The sequence below is a fragment of the Buteo buteo genome, chromosome 3 (genome assembly GCF_964188355.1).
Source record: "Buteo buteo chromosome 3, bButBut1.hap1.1, whole genome shotgun sequence".
Taxonomy (NCBI): Eukaryota; Metazoa; Chordata; class Aves; order Accipitriformes; family Accipitridae; genus Buteo; species Buteo buteo.
The window spans coordinates 58,810,171-58,831,983 of record NC_134173.1 but is presented as its reverse complement, the minus strand read 5'-3'; the positions used below and the strand labels follow the sequence as shown (position 1 = coordinate 58,831,983).

The window sequence follows — 21,813 nt, the reverse complement described above, 5'->3', positions numbered from 1 at the left end:
CTACTATTACCACTGGTAAGAAAGAAAATTTGCTGCCTTCCCACCTCGTAAGTTTAGGATTAGTTCTTCAAAAGTTCTCCATATTCCTCTCTAATAATGGCTGATTTTACAGTTGTGGTTTTCCTTTCTTTCGGCAGCTGCTGGGTGCACTGCTGCTGGCTGGGCCACAGCTCCTGCTCTGTGTCGCCTCCACAGACATTGTATTTGCCTTTCTCCAGACCTCTTCCAAACAGGCAGTGGGCAGTTTGGATAGAAAGTAAGCAGGACAGACTTTCCTGACAAAACTGTACGTTGTGACCCTATCAGCCTGGTCTTAGACCTCTTCTGTGCCCACTACTTTTTGCTCTGGGTAGATCACATCAAGGCACATGGTGGCAATCCTGAGAATTCAAATGCATGCACAGGCACGGCAAACTTTTCTTATTACAAAAAGAAGAGCATGCAAGAACTTATCTAGCTAGATTGGTTTTATGTGCTGTCCCCTGCCTTTCTTTTCCAACCCCTCCCTGCAGATGAACCTAACCTAAGCATCAAACACCTAACAAAACATCTGTAGTGATAAACGTGAATTTTAACCTGAGGTAGCAAAGCAATGTTCACCTAACATTTCACAGAATAGCAGCCTCCTTGGCTGACCCAGCAAGCAGTCACTTTGCTGTATCAGTGCATCAAATTGTATTAGAGAAGCACATACCAATACAAAGCATCTTGGTCTGGGCTTCCTTTAGCTTGCATGAAGAGGTGATTTTCATGCCCCGGGGTGTTACGCTGCAGTCTGAGAGCTGCCTGGGATGCGCCAGAGCGGGTGAGTGAGGCTCAGCGAATACTATTAGTGCTGGTTCTCTTTTTGACCATTTTCTCATCCTTGACTTGCGAAGGGCATTTTTTAAAAGTCATGAAACAGTAGGTAGCTGTAAGCTGGTGATCCAGAGACCTCTGCTTCCCTCACAAATGCCCCAAAGCTGACCTGTGTTTGTCCCACGGAGCTGCTGAGGAGACTGTTGAAGGAGTCCCGGTGTGGTTTGCAGTTGCCTGTGAATGATGTCCTGATCGAAGGTCCGAGGGAGGCAGCACGGTCTCCCTTCCTCTCCAAAGAGCCACCATAAGGGAGAGAACTGCCCCCACCAGCAAAGGGTTTTGAAAAATATGGTCACTGCATGCCCTTACCTACAGCCATTCTGTCAAAGAACAGATCAAAGTTCACTATTTTCTTTTAAAAGAAGGCTGTGAAGTTCATGTCCTTCTCCTGTGCAGTAATTTACAGGCTAGGCCACTCAGCCAGGAGTGAGAGACGGGTACTCAGACCCGTCCTTATCCCCCACATCCATTCACATCCACAGCCCCTGCCCCCAGGCGCTGGTAGCCGTGTGTTTTCCTAACTGGAAACCACAAAGACATGCATTGCTTCCTTCACTCCCAGCAACTTTATCGTTATTGATCGCAGACAGTGTGTTGTGGGCTGATTGCTCCAAAGGAGATGTATAGCGGTGGGCTCTCAGCCTCCCGGTCTTGAGGTGTTTTTGTAGCTTGACACATGTCACATTTTATGCAGTAACTGATGAATGTATACATACATCTTTTGGAGGCAGAAGCCAGAAACCTAAGGGTGGCTCTTTCCTAGGCTCTGGGTTCCTTTCTCCTGCTTCTCTCTCTAGTCAACAAATCCTGATTTCTTTCCTTCGTAGGGGCCCAGCTGCCACAGGGATGGTACAGATCACCTCCTCCCCACCCAGCCTTCCCCTCCTAATTACTTAGGGTACATTCAGAGATACAGGTTTTGGTATCATCATGCAAATGAGGGAAAACAGTCAGTTGTTGTGTAGCATGAGCATACTGTTGCTGGCTGTGTCTTTAACAAAGAAGTCACCACAGCCGTGTTTTGCGAGGAGCCTATTTCCTGAGATTTTCTCAGAATGTGTCTGATAAATCACGCTGACAGGGCTAGGAGGTTAGACTGAAAATATCGATACACTTTTCATGCTTGTTTTGCATTTAAGGTTTGAGAATGCTTCTGTCAGAGACGGTCTCGGCCTTTCCCGTTTGCTGGTTTGAGGTAGAAGCAAAGCTCTGTTCCTCCAGGATCTTTGAAACGGAGCTAAATGGTGCCACTGAGTCCAAAGCCTCCAGGTGAGAAGCAAGCCAAGAGAGGGGTTTTTTCATTATTGTTTCTGGTTTGGATTTAGGTGCATCGACTCAAGTGAAATTTAGTTGCAGACATTCAAATATGTTTCACTTGATTGATCCTTAAAGTTCTTCAGGGATTTAGCCCCTAGTTTCTATCCCATACATATATGGTATTAGAAATAAGGTATCTTATCTTTTCCTAATATTTAAAAAATGTCTGAAGTTTTGAAGGTGACACTTTGCTAAGTGGACAGCAGTAGCACAAGATGAATTCACTTTAAAAAATCCCTTGCCTGAAATTGTCCCAGCCACATCCCTCTGTGTCCCTCATGCTGGGCAGATAAAATGTGTATTTTGATACCGCAACGATTACTTACTGTGCAAGATGCTGTTCCCCAGAAGTACTAAACACTGGGGAGTGGACTTGGGCCCAGCGTTATTGTTAGTTGTATTCACCAAGCCAGCTATCAGTCAGAAAGTATTCGGCTGCCAGCTGTGGGCCAAACCAGGACTGGGGTGAAGGAAGGCTTGGGAGTGTCATGAGGGCATTGCAGATGATCAGTAGCTGTTTTTAGACTGAGCCATGTGATTTGTAATATTCCCTTTGTTAATTGTCATGCTGGCTAAAACCCCAAACTTTGTATTTTCCCCAAGGAGAGAAGCTGACATTAAATAATGAAACTCATCACTGAGGTCCAACTAATCTGAAAATATCCATTAAAGTGATAATAAAAACTTCAGTGTTGAGTTCAGGGAAAGCAAAGTGAAATATCTGCCTTTGGCATGGCTTCACTTATCCTCCTGCTTTAAAGGGCTCAGTGGAGAAAAAAAAAAAAAAAAGAGTCCAAAAGAAAGTAGAAATTAAAGGCAGACAACATCTTCTAGATTATCACATGTATTATTCTGCCAGTGCAGGGCTGAGTCCTTTAATACTTATTTAAGCCTTTCAGTCCCTAAGGAGCATGATTTATGGGCTTTCTGCTGATCATCAGAAGATAGGCATGGTTAAAGACTACAGCTACTTACGTACTGTGGTTCATGCTTTTGGCTCCAGCAGTCCCCTTCTCAGACCCTGGGGTATTGTTGAAATGGCAGACATCACAGCTTCTCTGCCCTATTTTCTAATTTAATTTTACTCTGAAGAAAGATGACCTTAAATTTGCACTTTTTTTCCCTTATGTTTTAGCTCTATCTCACTGTAAGGACAGAAACGAGTCAAATTTTTGTTCCAGAAGAAAGGCATGATACACCTTTCCAAAACTTGCAATGAAGCAAAAGCTGGCATTCAGCTCCTATTGTGATTTGCAGGGTATAGAGCCCAAATAAAACAGGATTCTAGCATGGTTTATGCACTTTTTAAAATTAAAAGCTGTATTTTGTGGCTTTCAAGTTCTGAAAATATGTCCTCGGGTATGTCTGTGCAATTCCTCTGACAAAACTGAATGTAAGCTCTTTTCTTGCCCTTTCACTGAAAACCTTCATTTCTGTGCTTAGATATTTGTCACAACAACATGTCAAGGGCTGGCATCCTGAGTGCAGTGAGATCATACACCCGTTTCCTATTAGTGTCACTATCTACTGCTCCTTTCTGTAGGATTATCTACTGATCCAGGCTTTCTTCTGAGCTGGGCTAAAGGAGGTGACAGTATTTCAGAGAGAAGGCTCATGACTTCTCTTTTAATTTGTTTTCCTGAGCTTTGTTTGTTAGATATATAAGACAAGGGGTAATCAACGATGTGACAGTGGAGAAGTATAATATTCTGCAGATTATGCAAGTGTCTTGAACATATGCTTTTATATTAATGGAGGCAATTTTACTTCTGAAACTCACTGTAGATTAACTATACAAATTGTTAGGATTTTATCTAGGGATTCTTAACTGTCCAAAATTCTTTTTAAACTCCCTTCTTTATTATCATTTGGCAGAGATACTTCTTGTATATTCCAACAAATATTGCAATCACTTTATTGCTAAATAGATATACTGGAGAAAGCATGTGCTTAACATCACAACATTTAACACTTAGCCTTTATTAACATTAAGTAGTCAAGGTCTCTAAATTGTACTTGGAAGACATCTCCAAATCCAGTTACTAAATTAGGTTATTCAGAGATGTTCAATACAAAGTATGTCTATGCTGAACAATGCTTCTGTTACAAGAAAATAATCTGCAAGTTCTGACATTTCAATTGAAAAGTTTCCATCATATCGTTTTTCTCTTAATAAGGGATCATTTTGAAAGCTACTTTTGATTGTCAGTGCTGGTGGTGGTAGCAGTTCTGTGTTTACAGATATCCGGTCGTCTTTGCTCCTCTTGCCTTCTGTAATCAACCGAAGAAGTGGAAGGACAAGGTAGATGTCTCAAAGAGATAGGGCTAATCTCAAGAATGACATTTTAAAAAATACCTTAAATATTTTCTCTATTATTTGGTGTATAGGTGATAAAGAAACAGGAAGTACAAAGTAGAAATAAAAACTGAACATACATTTAAAACAGAATATACCAGCAATATATAAATATAATTCAAGATATAAACATATATATATATACAAACAAGCATATAAATAAATATATTCAGATAGAAAAGGGAGCTTATAAGAAGGTGGGGTGCACAGAGAAAAGCCAAGGGGCAATGGTCACAGCTTGCAACAAGGAAAGTTCTCTCTGGATGTATGGAAAAAATTTTCACCATGAGGGTGGACCAGCACCGGGAGCGGTTACCCACAGAGGCTGTGGAATCTTCCGTCTTGAATATTTTCAAAACTCAGCTGGACAAGGCCCTCAGCAACCTGACCTAAGTCTGAAGTTAGCTCTGCTTTGAGCAAGAGTTTAGACAGATGACCTTCCAAGGTCCCTTCCAAACCCAGTTACTCTATGACCTTGTGTGGGTGGATTTGTATGTGTGTGAGAGATAAAGCAGTGATTGAGTAAAGCTTAAGGCAGAAGATGTAAAATCTATGTAAAATTATGTAAAAAAATACGTAAAAAACAGTTCACTTTTCATCTTTGCATTCCACAGGTCCTTGTGAAGCCATATTAGAGCAAATTTAAACTCATATGTACATGTTGCAAACTCTGTAGTTAGAGTGCGATGAAAAGTGTTGCAAAGCAGAAAGCCCGAACTGGCTTGGTATACATTAATTTTTTAGTAATTTTCTGATCTATATACTGGCAAACTAAAATCACCATTCCTCAAAAGAAGTGCATTATCTGCAGCTGCCAAGCTGGAATTTGACCTCTCACCTTCAGAATGCGATATCCACACATGAGCACACTGGCTTTTGCACACTCCAAGAGAAATATGGTGTCCACAGCTGGCAGGCAGGAACTGGTTATCTTGTGCCGGTCCAAATTGGGAGAGGATGCTACACATCATTTAGAGCATATTTTTCTTATTACTTTTTCTGTGTTTCTTACCTTTTTTTTTTTTTTTTTTACAGAAAGAACTGGAAATTAAACTTGAGAGCTACCAAAGTTATTTTAGAGATGTTACCCCTTCTTTCCATTTGCTTCTCTGAGCCCTTAATGAAAACATACAGCTTTAATGAATTTGTTCTTCTTCAGGGAAAATGCTCATGAATATTGCTGGAAGTGTTGCATGAGCAAAGACTGCACAAGCAGGTCAAAAACTGAGGAGCTTGATTGTGTTTCAGAGAGGGAAGAGAGTCAGAAGGAAGACAATCTTTGATCCCCTACTCAATATGTAAGAGAATTTGGTTGGATTTACTTCTAATCACAGTCTCTTAATATCTACAGTCTTCCTCCGTAAGGCATCAGGTGTTTTTGCTGAGACAAGATTTTTTTTTAAATTAGCCTAATTTGAAATCTCTGTAGCCCGACAGAAGAACTCGGGATAGTCTTGCTTCACAGATAATAATTTTCAAAGAATTTAAAATTAAGGCTTAAAATTAAGAATAGAATGATGCTTCAATCATTTTATTGCTTCAAACCAGAGACAATTTTATAAAAGTTTGGGGGTTTTGTGCACTGTGGATGTCGCAGAGATACCAGGTGGCCAGGTAGGATTTGAAGTGACCCTGCGTGGGTGTCTAAAAGGTGCATGGGGCAGTCTTCTCACCCTAGTATGGGAGCTCATGGTTTTTATAGGATTGCCAAATCATCCAGGTTGGTGGGGACCTTGAGAGGTCTGTAGTGCAAACTCTTGCTTAAAAGCAGGGTCGGCAGAGTCCAGACCAGGTTGCTCAAGGCATTGTCGAAGGAAGGCGACTCCACAACTTCTCTGGGCAAACCTCTTCCAGTGCTTATTCATTCTCACAGGGAAAATTATTTTCTTTTATACCCAGCATGAACGTCTCCAGTTTTGGTACATGACCACTGTTTCCCATTCTTCTGCCCGGCACCTCCATAAGGATCCTGGCTCCACCTGCTCAGTAACCTCCTTGTAGGTATGGGAAGGAGCTGTTAGGTCTCCCCCAAACCCCTCTTCTTTAGGGTGAATGAGCCCAGCTCCCTCAGCCTTCCCCCACAGGGCTACTGTTCCAGCCCCCAAACACGGTGGCTCTCCAGTGGTCTTGCTCTGGTTTTGGGACACCCAAAACTAGGCACAGGATTCCATTACTGTTATTTATTATTTTAGATCACATTTTTGAAGAATTAATAAATTAAGTGTATTTTAAGAATTTAAAGGAGGTAAAGATTGACTCGGAAATAAATAGTTGGAAGCTGGGTTGTACATAAATTTATTTCCTTTTGAAGTTTAGATGTAAAGCTTGTCAGAATCACTCATTTCTTTCACTGAAAACAAAGATGTATCTCTTCTACTGCAGTGTAAAGCTATGAAGACTTACGTATTGTTGCTGAGACTCTGGTCTTAGGAAAGATCATGACTTCAGTGTAGAGGAGATGAGTCGCCCAGCTATAGAAATATGGAGAAATGTCTTTTAAAATAAACTTTGGTATTTTTCATTTTAAGATCTCTCTGTTATGTGACGAAGTTAAGATACTTACAGATCACATCTTATGGAGCCTACTGAAGAATGGAAAGGTTCAATTACCTTATATTGCAAAAGCAGCAGTGCTTTGGCTTTAATACAGCCAAAGTGTAGATGGTAAGATCTTTTACAGTCAGTGAAACCTCTGTGGAGCACAACACATAAAACTGAATTTTCAATGAACAAAACTCTGGTTCTATAAAATAATATGATTTCTCAACAGTGTGTAATCAATCATCTCAGCACTATTCAAGTGTATTAAGTTGGCTGCTGACACTTTTGAATAACCTATGTGAAATACACCCCTTCCTAGCTATCCCCACAGCTAAAGCTTTTGCCCAGACTCTCATCGTCTGGTATTTCAATCATTGCCACATCATCTTCTTGGGCCTTGACTTATGCATTCTTTCTATGACCACGTTCATCAAACATACTATTGCTCAGATAATTTTCCCAGTTCCTCACTTTGACAAAGTCCCCCATAGAATGCGTGCAGTGTTCATTAGTGCCCCAGTGCTGCACGACGGTATACACACAGTGCCATGCCTACAGCGAATTCCTTTCTGTTGATTTCAGTGGAACTACAGACATGAAGGTCTGCCACCTCCTACAGAACCCATCCCAGTACTTTTCCTTCTTCTGCTCTTTAACCTTTCAAGCCTCCTGGCTCTTTTCCCTCTGATTGTAAATACGTTCTGGGCTCTGCAGACTGTGATTTGGCTTCTGAGCCGCTGGCATCATTCTTCCCCAAATCATTAATGACTTTTTCTTAATCATATCTCAAAGTTACCTTCATTCTTCTTGATTTATTGATCATCACAAACAGCTAGCTATGTGCTTGAATTCTTGTCCTCCGTTAGCTCCGTGGTTCTTGTTCTCCTCAGCCTTTGTTTCCTGTTATAATTCCTTCAGAAGCTCAGCCGAAGGGGATGTTCTGGTGACCCTCATCCACCTCCCAGCTGCCTGACAGGGGCTGACTAGTCTCTTCAGTGTATCTCTTCTTTCCTCCTTCTATCTTCTATCTCTGGGTAGTCTTCTCTGAAAACGCAAATTCAGATTTTATTTCTGTAATGGTGACTAGTCATCATCTGACACTTACCTGCAGATTTGACAACCAAACTATTTCTAGTTTATATCTAGAAAGAAGATTGTGTCCATGCAGCTTATTTTAAAACATGAATTTTCCATCCATCGTAGTGTCAAAACTGCGATCCAGATTCTTCTTGCCAAATATCTTGCTATTTGCAACACTGTATTCTGTGAATTTATATCCAGTTTAGCCTGCTGTCTATCTAGCATTGTGTTCTTGGCCATTAACTTTGATTGTAATGCTCTTTTTCTTACATACTTCCACTGATTCTTCCTCATAATAGGAAGCATAAGCTCCTTGTCTTCTCTTTGAAAGCGCTTCTTGCCTGTCATTCGTACCTCATGCAATGCTGAGAGTTTACCTCCAATTGCCATTTCATCCAGGATGCAGGTCTCCATTACTCAAATTCTGGATCTTTCATACAAGTGCTTTCATACTGTCTCCTTAACAGCCCATCATGCTTAGAAAGAGCTCTTGATAAATACTGTAAAAAAAAATAATTAATTATATTCCTTTAAAGTCAGCATAGCTGTGTTTCCTGTCAAAGTCTTGAAAATGCCGCTCCAGCTCAGCCGCCTGCCTGTTACCGACCAACAGCGTCTCACTGTCTGCAGATGTTCCCCGTCGGCTGTCTCTTGATGTAAATCACATCAAGCAGTTCCAAAGAGGTAGCTTTGTCCTGTAGTTACGTGGCATGATAGGACGCTAGCCCATGGCTAGTGCTGCCAGGTATTCCGTGGGCTGCCTGTGGGTGGTCTAGCCTGCCTGGCCTAAACTGGATGTTGACATCCCAGCCAGCTCCTGAACCATCGACTGCAGGCTTCCTCAGCAGAGCTGGCTCCCACCTGGGCTACTGCCTCCCCCCATCGCATACAGGAAAAACTCAGCGCTGAGGCTTACTCCTGCTCTCAAAGTCTAGGAATTTCACTTGGAGATACTTTCCTCATATTTATTTTCCAGGACTGGGGGACCTTCAAAGGAGCCCAGGCTGGAGAAGGGTGACAGGTTATCCTTCCTTAAGAAATGGGGAAATGTCTGAGACCTGTTTCCCCTGAAACATGGTACTGGACTTTGAGAGACCTCAGTCATCTTCAGTGTCAGCAGGGCACCTTTCTGAAAGTCCATTTATACTTTTATATATTTCAGGCACACCCAGAAATGAAGTTGTATTAGTGGGGAGGTCCTGATACCACTGTTTACACAAAGGACTCCAAGAATCATCTCCGGGTAACTGCTGTAGACTCAAAGCCCCATGACTATGGGTTTGTAGACCTGAAAACGGTAAAGGAGATCAGTCCCTGGGGTCCTCGTAAACATGTAGTTAACACCTCTCTTTGATTTCCCCTTTCTCTTGTATTCTTTTCTCACTTGCATTACAGCTTGGGAGGATCTGTAGGGTGGTGGTATGCTTTTTATTTCTGCATCAGAAAATTGTAACCATGTACTCTAAAGGTACTGCTGGTGCAAAAAGTCTCAGCTGTCTGTGGCGCACAGCCTGTCACATGAAGTTAGAGTGGATATGGGGACTACACATCCTGGAGAACACCAGTTGCCAGTAAACATCCTCCACTAAAATAAATCAGGGCCTCTGTTGGAACAAGTTTTATATATATATATATATATACACATCTGTATATCTATCTCCTTTGGAAAGTTTCACTGTGTACGTAGATTGGGGTAAATAAAGACCACAAACCACATATGTACATGCCTTATTTTTTGCACTCTTTCCCATAGCATCCATGCCAAATCCACTTGGAGACCACTGACACTGAGCTAGACTGACCTAGTTCTTAGGTCTGTGTTAATTAGTTGACAGGTCACACCTCTCTAATTCTTAGATTATGACAATGCTGAAAGGTGCAGTTGCTCTATATAGCACAGTAGGATCTCATACACTGTAACCCCATAATGACAGTTATAATAAAGATTTGACATCAGAAGATATTCTTATATACTGTAATGTACCTTTAAAAAATCTTTACACTTCATATTAGCAATTAAACTAGTATAGTACTACTACTGTACAGTAGATAAGTGTAAGGAAGGGCAGCCCAGGGGTTACGGCACTATCTGAGAACTTGGGAAACACAGGACCAAGTTTCGACACCACCTCATACATCTCTCTTGATTTCAGGCAAGTTATTTAGCCTCTTTGTAACCCAGTCGTCTGCCTGGAAACTGAGGATACTGATGCTCCTCTGCTTCAGAGGAATATTATACTGATAAATACAGTCAAAGTGCTGAGGTCTCGGGATGGTATGGTAAACACCACACAGTCAGAGTTCATTTATCTGTGGTCAGATTGTCCGAGCCGCGGATGAAAAGCCAGCCTGGGTCTGACAGGATTTATTAGCTCAGGCGCAGCGCCACATGAACGCAGTTACGCTCTTTCTAGGGCCAGCTCTGCGCTGGAAAGAGTGCATCTGCTTTTGTGAGGACCTAGCTGGCTCCGTCCCGAGGCAGCTCAGGTATTCCAGCACCGCGTTCCCACAACCAGAAGTGTCGGAGGGCGGAAAGGAGCAGAAACACCCAGCACAGAGCCAGCCCGGATCCAGCTGGGTTTACGAGACCTGGCTTTGTGCAAGCTGGGCCAGACCCACGCTGCCTCCCCAGCTTTTGCACCTGCTCCGTAGTGCCCCAGGCCCTGTGGGGCTCGTTAGGTCAGGCGCAACAGGTCCGGCGCGGCAGCCAAGGAGCCACCATCTGCCGACACCTGCAGCGCTGGGGAACAGGCTGTGAGTGAGTGAGGGGCAGAGAAATCAGACGGCTCCGTGGGGTCGGTGTAGTGGATGCTATGAGGAATTAACAGACCCTCCTGCATCAGGGCTGCGTTCACCTGGAAGGTCGTGGGTGCTCCCTTGTTTCACCCTCTCTTATCTGTACTACTGGGGTTCCCGCTTTACCAGCTCTGCGGTGCCTTTGCCAAGTAGCGATGTGGCTAGAAACAGCTGAAAATCACTTGCTAAAGTTATGCTTTAGGACTTCAAGAGCCGTCTTCCCAGGACAACGAAAGTGGCGCTGCAGAGAAGAGGCTTTGGAACGCGCGAGGTCGGGTTTTAGGAAGCCAGAAGAAAAGGAGGGGAAAATAAATGGATCAAGGTCTTAAAACCAGGGGAGAAAGAAAGAAAGAAAGTCAATCATCAAACGCTGCGGGAAGAAGGAAAAAAAAAGAAGGAAAGAAGAGGGAGGCAAGCGAGGAGGACAGGGTTTCCCGGGGCTATAAGCAGTGCAGGGAAACGACGAGGAGGCTTTGCGGGGCGAGGGAGAAGCCCGCCGCGGAAGAGCCTGCCGGCAGAGCCTCAGCGGCTGGCGGGCGTTAGGGCCCGGCGGCGGCGGGGGCGGGGGCGCGGCGCGGCGGCGGGCGGCGCTAGGGCCGGGCGGCGGGACGGCTCGGCCCGCGGCACCACCTCCGTCCCGCGCCGCCGCGCATCCCCGCGGAGCCCGCACGGCCCCGCCGCCGCCGCTGCCCCCCGGCCGACCGCCCCCGCCCCGCCGCACAAAAAGAGCGGGCGGCGGTGGGGGGGGGCGGGGGGGGGGGGAAAGCCCGGCGCGGCCGCCGCCCGCATGTGGCCGGCAGCCCCCGCCGAGCCCGCGCCCCGGCCGCCGGCCCGCGCCTGCCCGCGGGGGGCTGCCCCGCGGCGCGGAGCCGCTCTCCGGACCCGGCGGCGGGGCGGGATGGCGGCGGGGCCGCGCCGCGGAAGGTAGGGGGGGCGGCTTCGCCCCGCCGTGCCCGCGACCTGAGCGCGTGTGGGCGGGGTGCGCCCCTGCGCCGGGATAAATAGCGCTTTCCCTCGGCTGACAGCCCGTCCCCGGGGCGCAGGGGGGTGCCGAGCGGCAGCGCTCGCCCGCCCGCCCGCCGCTTGCGGGGAGAAGTTGGGGCGCTCGGTGACTCCGCTCTGCGGCCCCGCCGCCTGCCCCGGCCCGGGGTTTTGGCTTTCCTCCTTTTCGTTTCTCGGGGAGCGCCGGCGAAGGGGGGCGACCGGGAAAGCCAGGAGCCGAGCTTCCCCCCCCCCTCCCCCCCTTCTCTCCCTGCAGCGCGGGGGAGATGCTGGAGGCGGCTCCGAGTTCGCCGCGCCCGAGAGGGGAAGCGGGAGGCGTGTGAGCTCCTGCCGGTCCCCGCGGCAGCCGCTGCCCCGCGGCGCTCCGCCGGCCCCCTGCTCGCCCGCGGCCGCTCGCAGCCCCGCACGCCGCCGGCCTCCGCCGCCCCTCGCCGCCGCTGGAGGAGGCTGCCCACCCCAGCGGCGCAGGATGCAGTTTCGCCTCTTCTCCTTTGCCTTGATCATCCTGAACTGCGTGGATGACGGCCACTGCCAAGCCGGCCGCTGGAGACGCAGCAAGAGAGGTGAGCGGCGCCGTCTGCTCACCCGGGACGCCGGCCCGGGGCGGCCAGCGGCACCGCTTGCGGAGCCGGCGGGGGGCTGCCGGGGGGCTGCGTGCCCGTGCCGGTGCCGGTGCCCGTCCCCTCCCCGCCCAGGAAGGGGAGCTCGCCGGCAGGTGAGCCGCCCCCGCGGCGGGACGCGCCACGGCTGCCCCGGCTCCCGCCCGCGGGCTCGGGGCCGGCGCACGGAGCGGGGGGCGGCGGCGAGCCGGAGGGGCGCGGGGCCGTGCCGGCGCGGCGACCCCCTCCGCGGGGCTGCCCGCCGCCCTCCTGCTGGGGAGGCCGGGCCGGGAGCGGGAGGCGCGGCGCGGGCGTGAGCGCCGATGGGAAGGGACCGGCCGGAGCGGCGCGGCCGCTCCGCGACACGCGTGGGGCCGCCGGGGGCGTCGAGCGGTAGGTGCGAGCCCCCCCCCCCCCCCCCTCCGCGGCCCCCGTGTCGTCGTCCCCCGCGGGGCCGGCAGAGAGAGCCGGGGGTCTCGCTGGGAGCCGCCCGCCGAGGGAAGGGCGCTGCCGGCGGCCGCCGCCGGCCCCTCGGCCGCAGCGAGCGGCGGGAGTCGCCGGTCTCGCCGCCGCACGCCGTCTAACGGCTTGCGGCAGCCGGAGGTTCGCCGTTAGCCCCCGCCGGTACGGCTGGCGTGCCCGTGGGGCGGACCTTGAGCCTGCCTTCCGTGGAGCATCCTCGGAGTGACCGCGGCTCCGAGGCGGGGAGGCGGCTTCTCCCCGTCCACCCCGCGGGCGGCGGGCACCCCCGGCCCCGCCGTGCCGCTGCCGCGGGGCTGGGGCGGCTGAGCCGGCGGGGGAGCGAACCGCGCCGTTCCAGCGCCGGGGGTCGGGCCGGGGGTCGGGGGGGGATGGCTGCGGCGCCAGCTTTGGCTCGAACCGCGTGCGGATCCGTCCCTGCGAGGGAGAACGAGAGGGACGATGCGTTGGGGTTTCGTCTGTTTTCCCGAAGTGCTGGTGCCGGGATTACCGGAGTTCGGGACTCGGAGCGGTGAAATGTGCCAGTACAGCACCCATGTGGACGAAGAGGTTACTGCAGCTCTTCCCCAGCTGTCAGGGTTGGCTGTGGCGGTTTTTCTTTTTTTCTCTCTCTTTTTTGGGGGGGGAGGTGGGGAGAGAGGTACACCTTCAGCGTAAAATGTCTTTCCTATCCGCATGTTCTGAATTATTTTGCTATCCCTTTTCCTATTGTTTTCTCGGCCATGTCTCCCCTTCCCACTTCTGAAGTTAGCTGGAAATCAGGTGGCTCAGTTGCTGAGAAACTCGTATTTCTGAAAAAATTGCGCTTTCGGTGCAATTATTTGGAAGGAGAGCGAGCTCACGTCTCCGGTGTTAAGCCGGTACAAATAGTAATAAACCTGTGAAAGGAAAATAGTTTGCACTCATCCATATGTCACCTTCAGAGTAGGCACAAATAAAATTGTAAAGCAATTTAGTTTCGATGGTTTTTCAACAGATGGTTTCCAGAATTTAATTTTTGTGTGTGTGGCTAAAACGATAGCAGTCCTTTAAAGTGACCAGACTATCTGTGCTAACAAAGGGTATACTGTGTCTTTAATTAAATGTGGAACTACTTAGAGTGCTGGCTAGACAGCGGAGGGTGATAGTGGTATTTCTGCTTTACAACAGAGCTTAAGGATTGCATTGTGGGAGTATTGAAATGAATAGACATCTAACTCGAGTTGTGTGAATTGTCCTCCTACAAAAACTTAAGCTGGTTTTAATTGATCTCATGTTCGCTGATTGATCTTAGACCAATTGTTGTGCTTGTTGAACAGTTGGCTTTTCCAAAGGAGATTGATTTAAATTAGTTTTTAGTTTAGTTATTGGATAAGTACCGTCAGTATTGACTGTTGACTTACTAGCACTGTTTTGTGCTATCACCTAAGGGTTTTGTTTTGCGCTTTGAAGAATGCAGTCTTTTTCAGTTAATAAGTCTAAAGAAGTAAGCCTAGCCAGTACTAAGCACTGAAAGCAAAATCTAAGAATGTATTCAAATTATAATAGACATTTGCCATGACACATGCAGTCTGAAGTAATGCTTTCGTACAGGACCCAAAATTCCAATAATTTCACAATTTTTCCATATCCCATCTGCAAATAATCAGGCATTCACTGTGGGGTACTGGCAGTTAAAATTTCTCTGGCATTCTGTTTTGTCTGTTACATGATCTCAGATGCTCCGTAATATCATTTTCTTAATGAAATAAATTTTTTGGCATAGATTAAGTCTCCTGTGCGGTAGAAATCAATTGCATTTAGTCTGGAATTATGGGCAAATATAATGTGTAGCTGATTGGTTTTTTTCTTTTTTAAGCAGCTACGTGTACAGTAAACTTTAAGTATAGATGCCTGTATTGCAGCTTGTGTGGATTTGTAGCTGATGTAGAATACTCTAGTGAGCAAGAGTTTAGTAAATTTGGGGGGACGTTCCCCAATTTCTTCATTTCCCCTCTGCTTTCAACCCTTTCTCAAACCAAGATGTGCAACATTGCAGTAGAAGTGGAATGAAAAACTAAGGTTTGGAATGTGGTTCCTACCTGGCATTGATTTGTGTTTCGTTAGTCAATGTCAATTATTTGGTAAATACATCATAATCAACAGATTCTGCTAACTCCACTGTGGGTCTTAGTTGCTTTTGCAGCTCCTTAGAATATTGCTTTGCCTAGTTGGCTCAGAGCAGAATCTTACTTCCCTTGAAACAACCCAGCAAATTCTCCCTCTGGAAGCCTCCGTCCTGAGCAGGTAATTATGATTATTTGCCTTTCCTGCAGAAGCTATTCTAAAACATTTAAGGGTTACTGAGCTTAAAGGTCAGTGGTGTAATCTCACAGCTGGCTTAGCCTGATATCAGAGCACCTCCTTTCCCTTTCTTGTTTAATGGTATAACTTGAATTTTCATTTCTCTTGGATACCTACTCGCTTTTTCATTTCAATGAAAACTTTTACCTTTTCTTCAGATGTCTCTTTAGCAGTCGCTATAAGATGAGCAGCTTCATGTCTAAGCGTTTCATGGGGTGCATGAAAGACCAGTGGTTTTTCCCTTGTCTTTGAGACATGATAAAAACAACTTTCCCAAAGAGTACCACAAATCAAAGTGGGAGTACATAGAAATGAAGACTGTTGGACTGGCTTACCAGGAGGAGTGATGGTATTCTTCCAAAGCATTGACAGAAAAGAATATAGGGTTCATTGTAAACAGCTGTCAAAAATTAGATGCTAACAAAATTCCATGAGGAAAAAAAAAAAATGTTACTGCAGTGCCTGCATTGATGGGGAGACTTGATAGTAGTATGGAGAGGGTCCCTGGAGTTGGTGAGACCAATGTTGCAATAATGAGAGATGTGAATGGGACATGTTCACACTGGGAAACTGGAAGTTACCTATATCCAAGAACTCAGAGGAAAACTGTGGGTGTGGAATACTTGTCTTTCTCTTTGGTTCATATTCAAGGAGTGTCATAAGGGCTAAGGCGCATAGTCATCTCCTGGATGCTCCCACTCTGTTAGAGGAACATAAACAAAGGGGTAATACCTGTGGCAATGAGTGAATAGTAAGTGACTGTGGTGATGGCAAAATATCCACAGGTAGAAATCAGAGGAGTGGCTGGGAAGGGAGATTTCCTCAGGTGTTTCTCAGAGCTCAATATAGCTCTGTGTATGGTGTTTATAGGGGTATATGCATACACGGAGGAACACAGTAGCTGGAATCAAAATTGTGTCAATTAAATCTGTATCACCTTAATGTAAGATGGGAATCTTGACCACAAACTGGTTATTAATACAGGAAGCTGTCACATGGATTTTCAACTAGAAGAAAAATCCTGTTTAGATATTGGGGATTGTGATTTAGCTTTCCTAACTAGATACTTACCTGAGACAGGAATAATCTTGGAACCTGTCTCAGTTGGATTGTGTGGGCAGGCTTTGGGAAAGATGGATGATTTGAGCATTAGGAAGAAAGGAACCTTGGAAATACTTGATTGAAGTAAATACCAAATATTTGACTTATTCTATACTCCTCTCTCTGAACTTGAAACATGTTTTACATTTGGAGGACAGTTAACTTTTTTTCTGGGGATTAAGGCTTAAAATCTTACGAGGAAGCTGTACTTTGAGATATGTGTTTTCCTCAGGTGTTACATTAAATGCCTGTAACAGAATTTGTAAAAGAATCAAGACATGTTAACACTTTCCGGAGTAATTTCCCAGATACTTGTGATCAGTAGTAAGGCTTTGGAGGGCAGCTTCTCTTCCTCAGCCCCTTACTACTTAGGATAGTTAGTCATTACGCATTCTTTATATACACATCATTATTACAGCAGTAAGAATATCCTAACACTGTAACCATTGAAAAGTTGAAACTTTTAAACTTTTGGCTACTTATGCCCTATTATCTGGTAAGTCTGAGGAAGTTTCTTAAACTAAGATGTCAGCAGAAGTCAAAAGTTCTGTGTGAATGACTGAATACTGAACTAGCTAATGATGCAGTCAATGTTACTGAGGGTAGTCGATTCTCAAGTGGATTGTGAAGATTTGCAGAAGAGATGCTCAAAACGCCAAGAGCGGGACTCACCGTGAAAACTGACACCTAAGTTTAGGTGCTTGATGCAGTTTCCCGATGTAGGTTTCCAGTGCTGCTTGTGATATTTAAAATCTATCCTTCTGGCCCTGGCAGCACGTGACCTTCTTGAGCAACCGGAGGCCAGGCAGGATACCCTGGAGCAAGTCATAGGCATCTCACACCCTTAGGGGCTCAAGGTCCATAATGGTGGAAACTGGAAATGGGGAGCATGTGCTGGCACAGTGTCGCTGTACGTATGCTTTCCCTTGCCTGTACCCTTCCCCTTAGCTTCCATTACAGGTCACTGGGGGTTCGGATACTGGGCTAGATGGGTGTGTCTGGTCAGACCTTGAAGTCTATGCTTATATGCTTTTGTAGCAAAACCTGCGGGAAGATTTACACTGTGATGAAGAACTTAGATTTGACTGCTTGATAAACTTGGCTTAATTTTATGTTTTCCCTTTTTTGGGGGAAGGGTGGGGATCTATGTTTTCCAAGGCTTGGCTGAAATCTGTCACTAGAGCAGCTCAAAATGCATGACAAATACCAAAAGTGAGTTTGTGTACTAATACAGGGAAGCTAAGGTAACAGCAAGAATGCAGTTTCTCTCACTTCAGTGTGTCATCTACGGTATACAGGCCAGTATAATTACTATGATAAAGTATGTTAGTATGGTGGTGTTTACATAAGCTGCTTTTAATGAAAAATATGACATTATTTAAAAGCTAAAAAGTGGAAGAGGTATTCACTATCAAAATTCAAGGCAGAAAAATAAACAATGGTCTTTCTGTAAGCTGTTTCTTTCTCTTGCTATTTCTGCCAACAGACTGACTATCCCATGGAGGTCTGCATTTCACTTCTGTTCATCTAGCTATTTTTCAGTATCCCAAAACCTTAGCTAACCATAGATGAGAGGGAACCGTCTAGTCAAACCTGCCGACCTTCACAGGCTGCAACCTTTTCCCAGTGTACGGTACATCAAATTCAGAAGCTTATAGCTGACCATAACATCCCTTTCCAAAAATGCATCCTTGATTATAAACTCCAGGGGTGGGATTCATGTGACTACACGTACTTATCTGCAACATGAATGTCTACATTTTCTCTTATAATTGGTGTAGTGCTAGTTGGTACAGTCCATGGAGCTGTTGGTACAATTTAACTAACCCTACAGTAGGTGCCTGCCTTTGATCAGATAAAGCGTACCCCAAACTCAGTAAAATAAGATGGCTTGATTACATCTATCTACAATTGAAGTGTAGTTCACTTGTACATGTCTTCATTGTTAGCCCCTGAAGCAAGCTGAAATCAGCCTCAAATGAGAAGGGGTCCACCACAACCAATCTGCTCACCTATATTAAAATTATGTGTTGGTGCAGCTCTTAACTTTAACAGATAAGGTCCATGAAAGTTATACTTTCTCTTGTATTAGAGATTTATTTAGTTTCAGGTATTTTTTAATACTAAATTAAATTCCTCAAGCATGCCCTCTCTTTTCACCTCAAAGTTTTGTGCAGGCACAGCTGGAGAACCTTCTGTATTTGTCTAGGCTCCAAGTATTTGCTAATCCTTTTCTTAGTGAAAAGCATGACTTCATACATGTTGGCTGTCGATAATGCACAAACGTAACAGCTTGATCCTTTCATCATGGGCTGCTTCAGACACCAAAATTGGGTGCTGCCACAGTTTGTATACCCATTGTCTTTGTAGTACTTGTTTCGCAGATGCAATGCTTTGGAAAGTGTCAGCTGGGTGCTGCAAAGTCACTTTGTGCATGCAGACTAAATTTATCACTTTTGGGGACAGTAATGTTGTGTTTAAAGCCTGTTCCCAAGTAATTTTTGGTGTAGAGCATGGAATAGGCTTATGGTATGAGTTTTTGATACTCGGATTGTGACTAATACGTCTTAGGAAGTGAAGTGTCAAGTGCATCTTGCATCTGAGCACCATCCTGTCCATTTACACTAATAGTTTTTTAAAACTCAGAGGAGAAATGAAGTTGAAAGGGATCAGGGTGGTGGTCTCTCCAGTGTGTGCCCCAAAAAGGCAGATAATGGTGCAACACAGTATCAAACACGGGAGAGGCAAGAGTGAAAGAATGAGTCTGACAGACACACTAATTAATGTCACCTTTCCAGTGCAGTTCCTACAGTGCAGATGGGGGGTGGGAAGGAAGAATTGCAAAAAATTGGTGTTTGTGCATAATCCTATTTCAAAATATTTAATTGGTGTGCAAGTTGGTGTTCTGAGCATGGAATGGAGATGACAACTCATCTAAAATGATGGAGTAGCACAATACTTTCCTTCGTAGATCTTCCTCTGAGACTACAAGGGTTTGAGGCCTTAATTGTATGTCTTTACTTTGGGATTGCTCCATCTTAGCACCTTGATTTTGAAGTAGTGCACATCTCTGACCTTTATTTATCAAACTGTGGTCCATGGAGCAGGTGCTAGCATTTTCTGGATGGGTACAGGTCATGTTGCCTCATCCTTGTGTTTGTACCTAAATACTCTTGAATGCAACACTCCAATGAATTTATGTAGCTTTGCTTTAGTCTCACTCTATTTTGATGCAAGTGCTTGTTGCTTAAATGCAAAGTTGTCACTTCAAATTTCTTTTTAGGTGGTAGCATACAAAAGATTGGTGATTGTATTTCCTGACCTTTCCTCTTGTTTGTGAACTTGAAAGTACAAACTATGAAGAGCAAAAGGACATAAAAAAAGGAGTAAAATTGTAGTATGGGGCAGAAAGAGATGGGTTTTTTTGTTGTTTTTTTAGGGGAAAGCAGAGAAGCAACTAGTATTTTAGATACCTTGATTATGTGGTCAAGGGGAGGTTTTTAACATCCCATTTGTTAGGATCTGGTGAGCAGTACAAAAAATGTTCATGCTCTTTGCTTCACTGTAATAGGAGAAATATCTTTTGATAGCATGCAGTTTGCAAATTTTGGCATCCAGTGATTGATCAGTTATGTATTTCTTTTTGAAATAACCATTTTAGTAGAGCCAAGTACTTGTTCTATCTGTAAGACTTTGTTTTTGTATGAGGGAATGGAATTTATGCTATCTGCTCTTATTCCTTTTTTTTGTTTTTGTGGGATGTTTGTATGACTGTAACAAGCAAAGTGTAAGTAGTAACAGGTAGTATTTCGAAGAGGCATGCAGTTCTATAATTACGTTTCAAAACAAACACTTTCAATTGAATTATGAATATTATTTGAAGAGGGTAATAGCAAATCTCATGTATATTTAACATGGATCCAGAACATTATGAAAATCCTTCTAGTATGATTTTCTGTTTTTAAAAAATCATTTTTGCTTACTAGGATTTAAAACATGTAAATCTAGAAATAATCCAGAGTGTATAGTTTAGGGATTATGAGTCTCAAATTTACCTCATAGAAACTTCTGTCTATTTTTCTTGAGAATTGTCAAGATTTTCTCCATCTTGATGAAAAACAGACCCAAACATAGACATAGCGAGATGGAGGAAGAGACCTAGAAGATAAATAGTGTTTGTGATGTCAGCTTTTAGGTACTGCCTAAATTGGTGCTTCTTTTTAATCACTGGGCAGATGCATGAACACTAACTCCTAAGCAGACCATGTGCAGCAATGAAGACAATGTCTGTACCTTTTTATATATTGGGATAAAATTGTACTGCTTTACACTGCAAAGGGACAAAAGTATTTGTGTTAGAATTGCCATGGTATGACAAAATATAAACTTCCTGATCCAGACATGTTATTTTCTTTTTTGAGTGGAAATGCTGGCTGAAATATGTTACACACAAATACATACTCTGCACTAATGTATGGTCTTTTCAGCCGTATGGTTGCCACCTTTGAAATACCAAAAAACCCCGAAACTAGCCACATCAGACAAATGGCTGTTGTGCATGCACAGATTAATCTGCACATGTATAGCAGCGCTGACAACACCCAGTGCGTCCATACTAAAACTTGCTGGGCAAGTTGGAAACCACTGAAACAGCAACTACGCTTAGCAAAGATAGGTGTTACTGATTTGCTCTTGTTCTTTCTTGTATTACTCAAAAAAAAATTTGGTAGATATGATATGTTTTCATTATAAACCTACCGACTTACCTAGTGATTCCACTGACAAGCATGTATGTAGCTACGATTCTTTTGGATGGGAATTAAAGTTGTGTCATCTTTCACTTTATCTATATTGAGATGGTACTTAAGGATCCCAGTTGACATGGGGCCCTGCAGTGCTGGCCCTGCTTAGACAATAACCTCTGAATTAAGGTCGCCAGAGCAGAGTCTGTCCTGGTTTTCCTTCCACTAGCAGAAATGTTCTTTAGCCTTTCATTACAGCTAGTTCAGGCGTGGTTTAAGTCTCATTTTACACAGTGCATGCTAATAACATGACGGACATGGATTCAGTTTTGACTCAGGAAGAGTAACTGTAACTCAGCAGATCTCTGCAACGCACCCAAGGTGCATTAGATTGTGTTCACAGCACAGCAACACAGCAGCTACTTGGGTTTAGTTTGCTTAAAGCTATTGCCAATTATTGCAGAATACTTACAAATAGCCTCTGATCTGAGATGCTTCACTCTTGCAAGGGACTTAAACCCGAAGAACATTTTATAGAGGGTTTGCTTAATTATCTGTCCTCATCAAATTACGTGAGTTTTAATACTTTCATCAGGAGCATTCTCAGGAGGTAGTTTTA

At 45.1% G+C, this 21,813-nt stretch overlaps 1 protein-coding gene and 1 long non-coding RNA gene across 3 annotated transcripts in view; both read left to right on the top strand.

Annotated features, from left to right (window-relative positions):
• The first annotated feature begins 137 nt into the window (after positions 1-137).
• Positions 138-9,506, top strand: LOC142029523 (uncharacterized). The gene is made up of 3 exons (XR_012649949.1): positions 138-805; positions 1,998-2,127; positions 9,315-9,506. It is a non-coding gene; the product is annotated as an uncharacterized LOC142029523 (long non-coding RNA).
• Positions 9,507-12,293: 2,787 nt separating this feature from the next.
• Positions 12,294-21,813, top strand: part of RSPO2 (R-spondin 2) — a 110,389-nt gene continuing 100,869 nt past the window's right edge. Inside the window, exon 1 of one of the 2 annotated variants that reach the window (XM_075024379.1) lies at positions 12,294-12,513. In XM_075024379.1, the coding sequence (XP_074880480.1) occupies positions 12,420-12,513 (94 nt within the window). In that variant the 5' untranslated portion in view covers positions 12,294-12,419. The remainder of the gene's footprint in view (positions 12,514-21,813) is intronic. The other variant, XM_075024378.1, reaches the window with a different exon arrangement.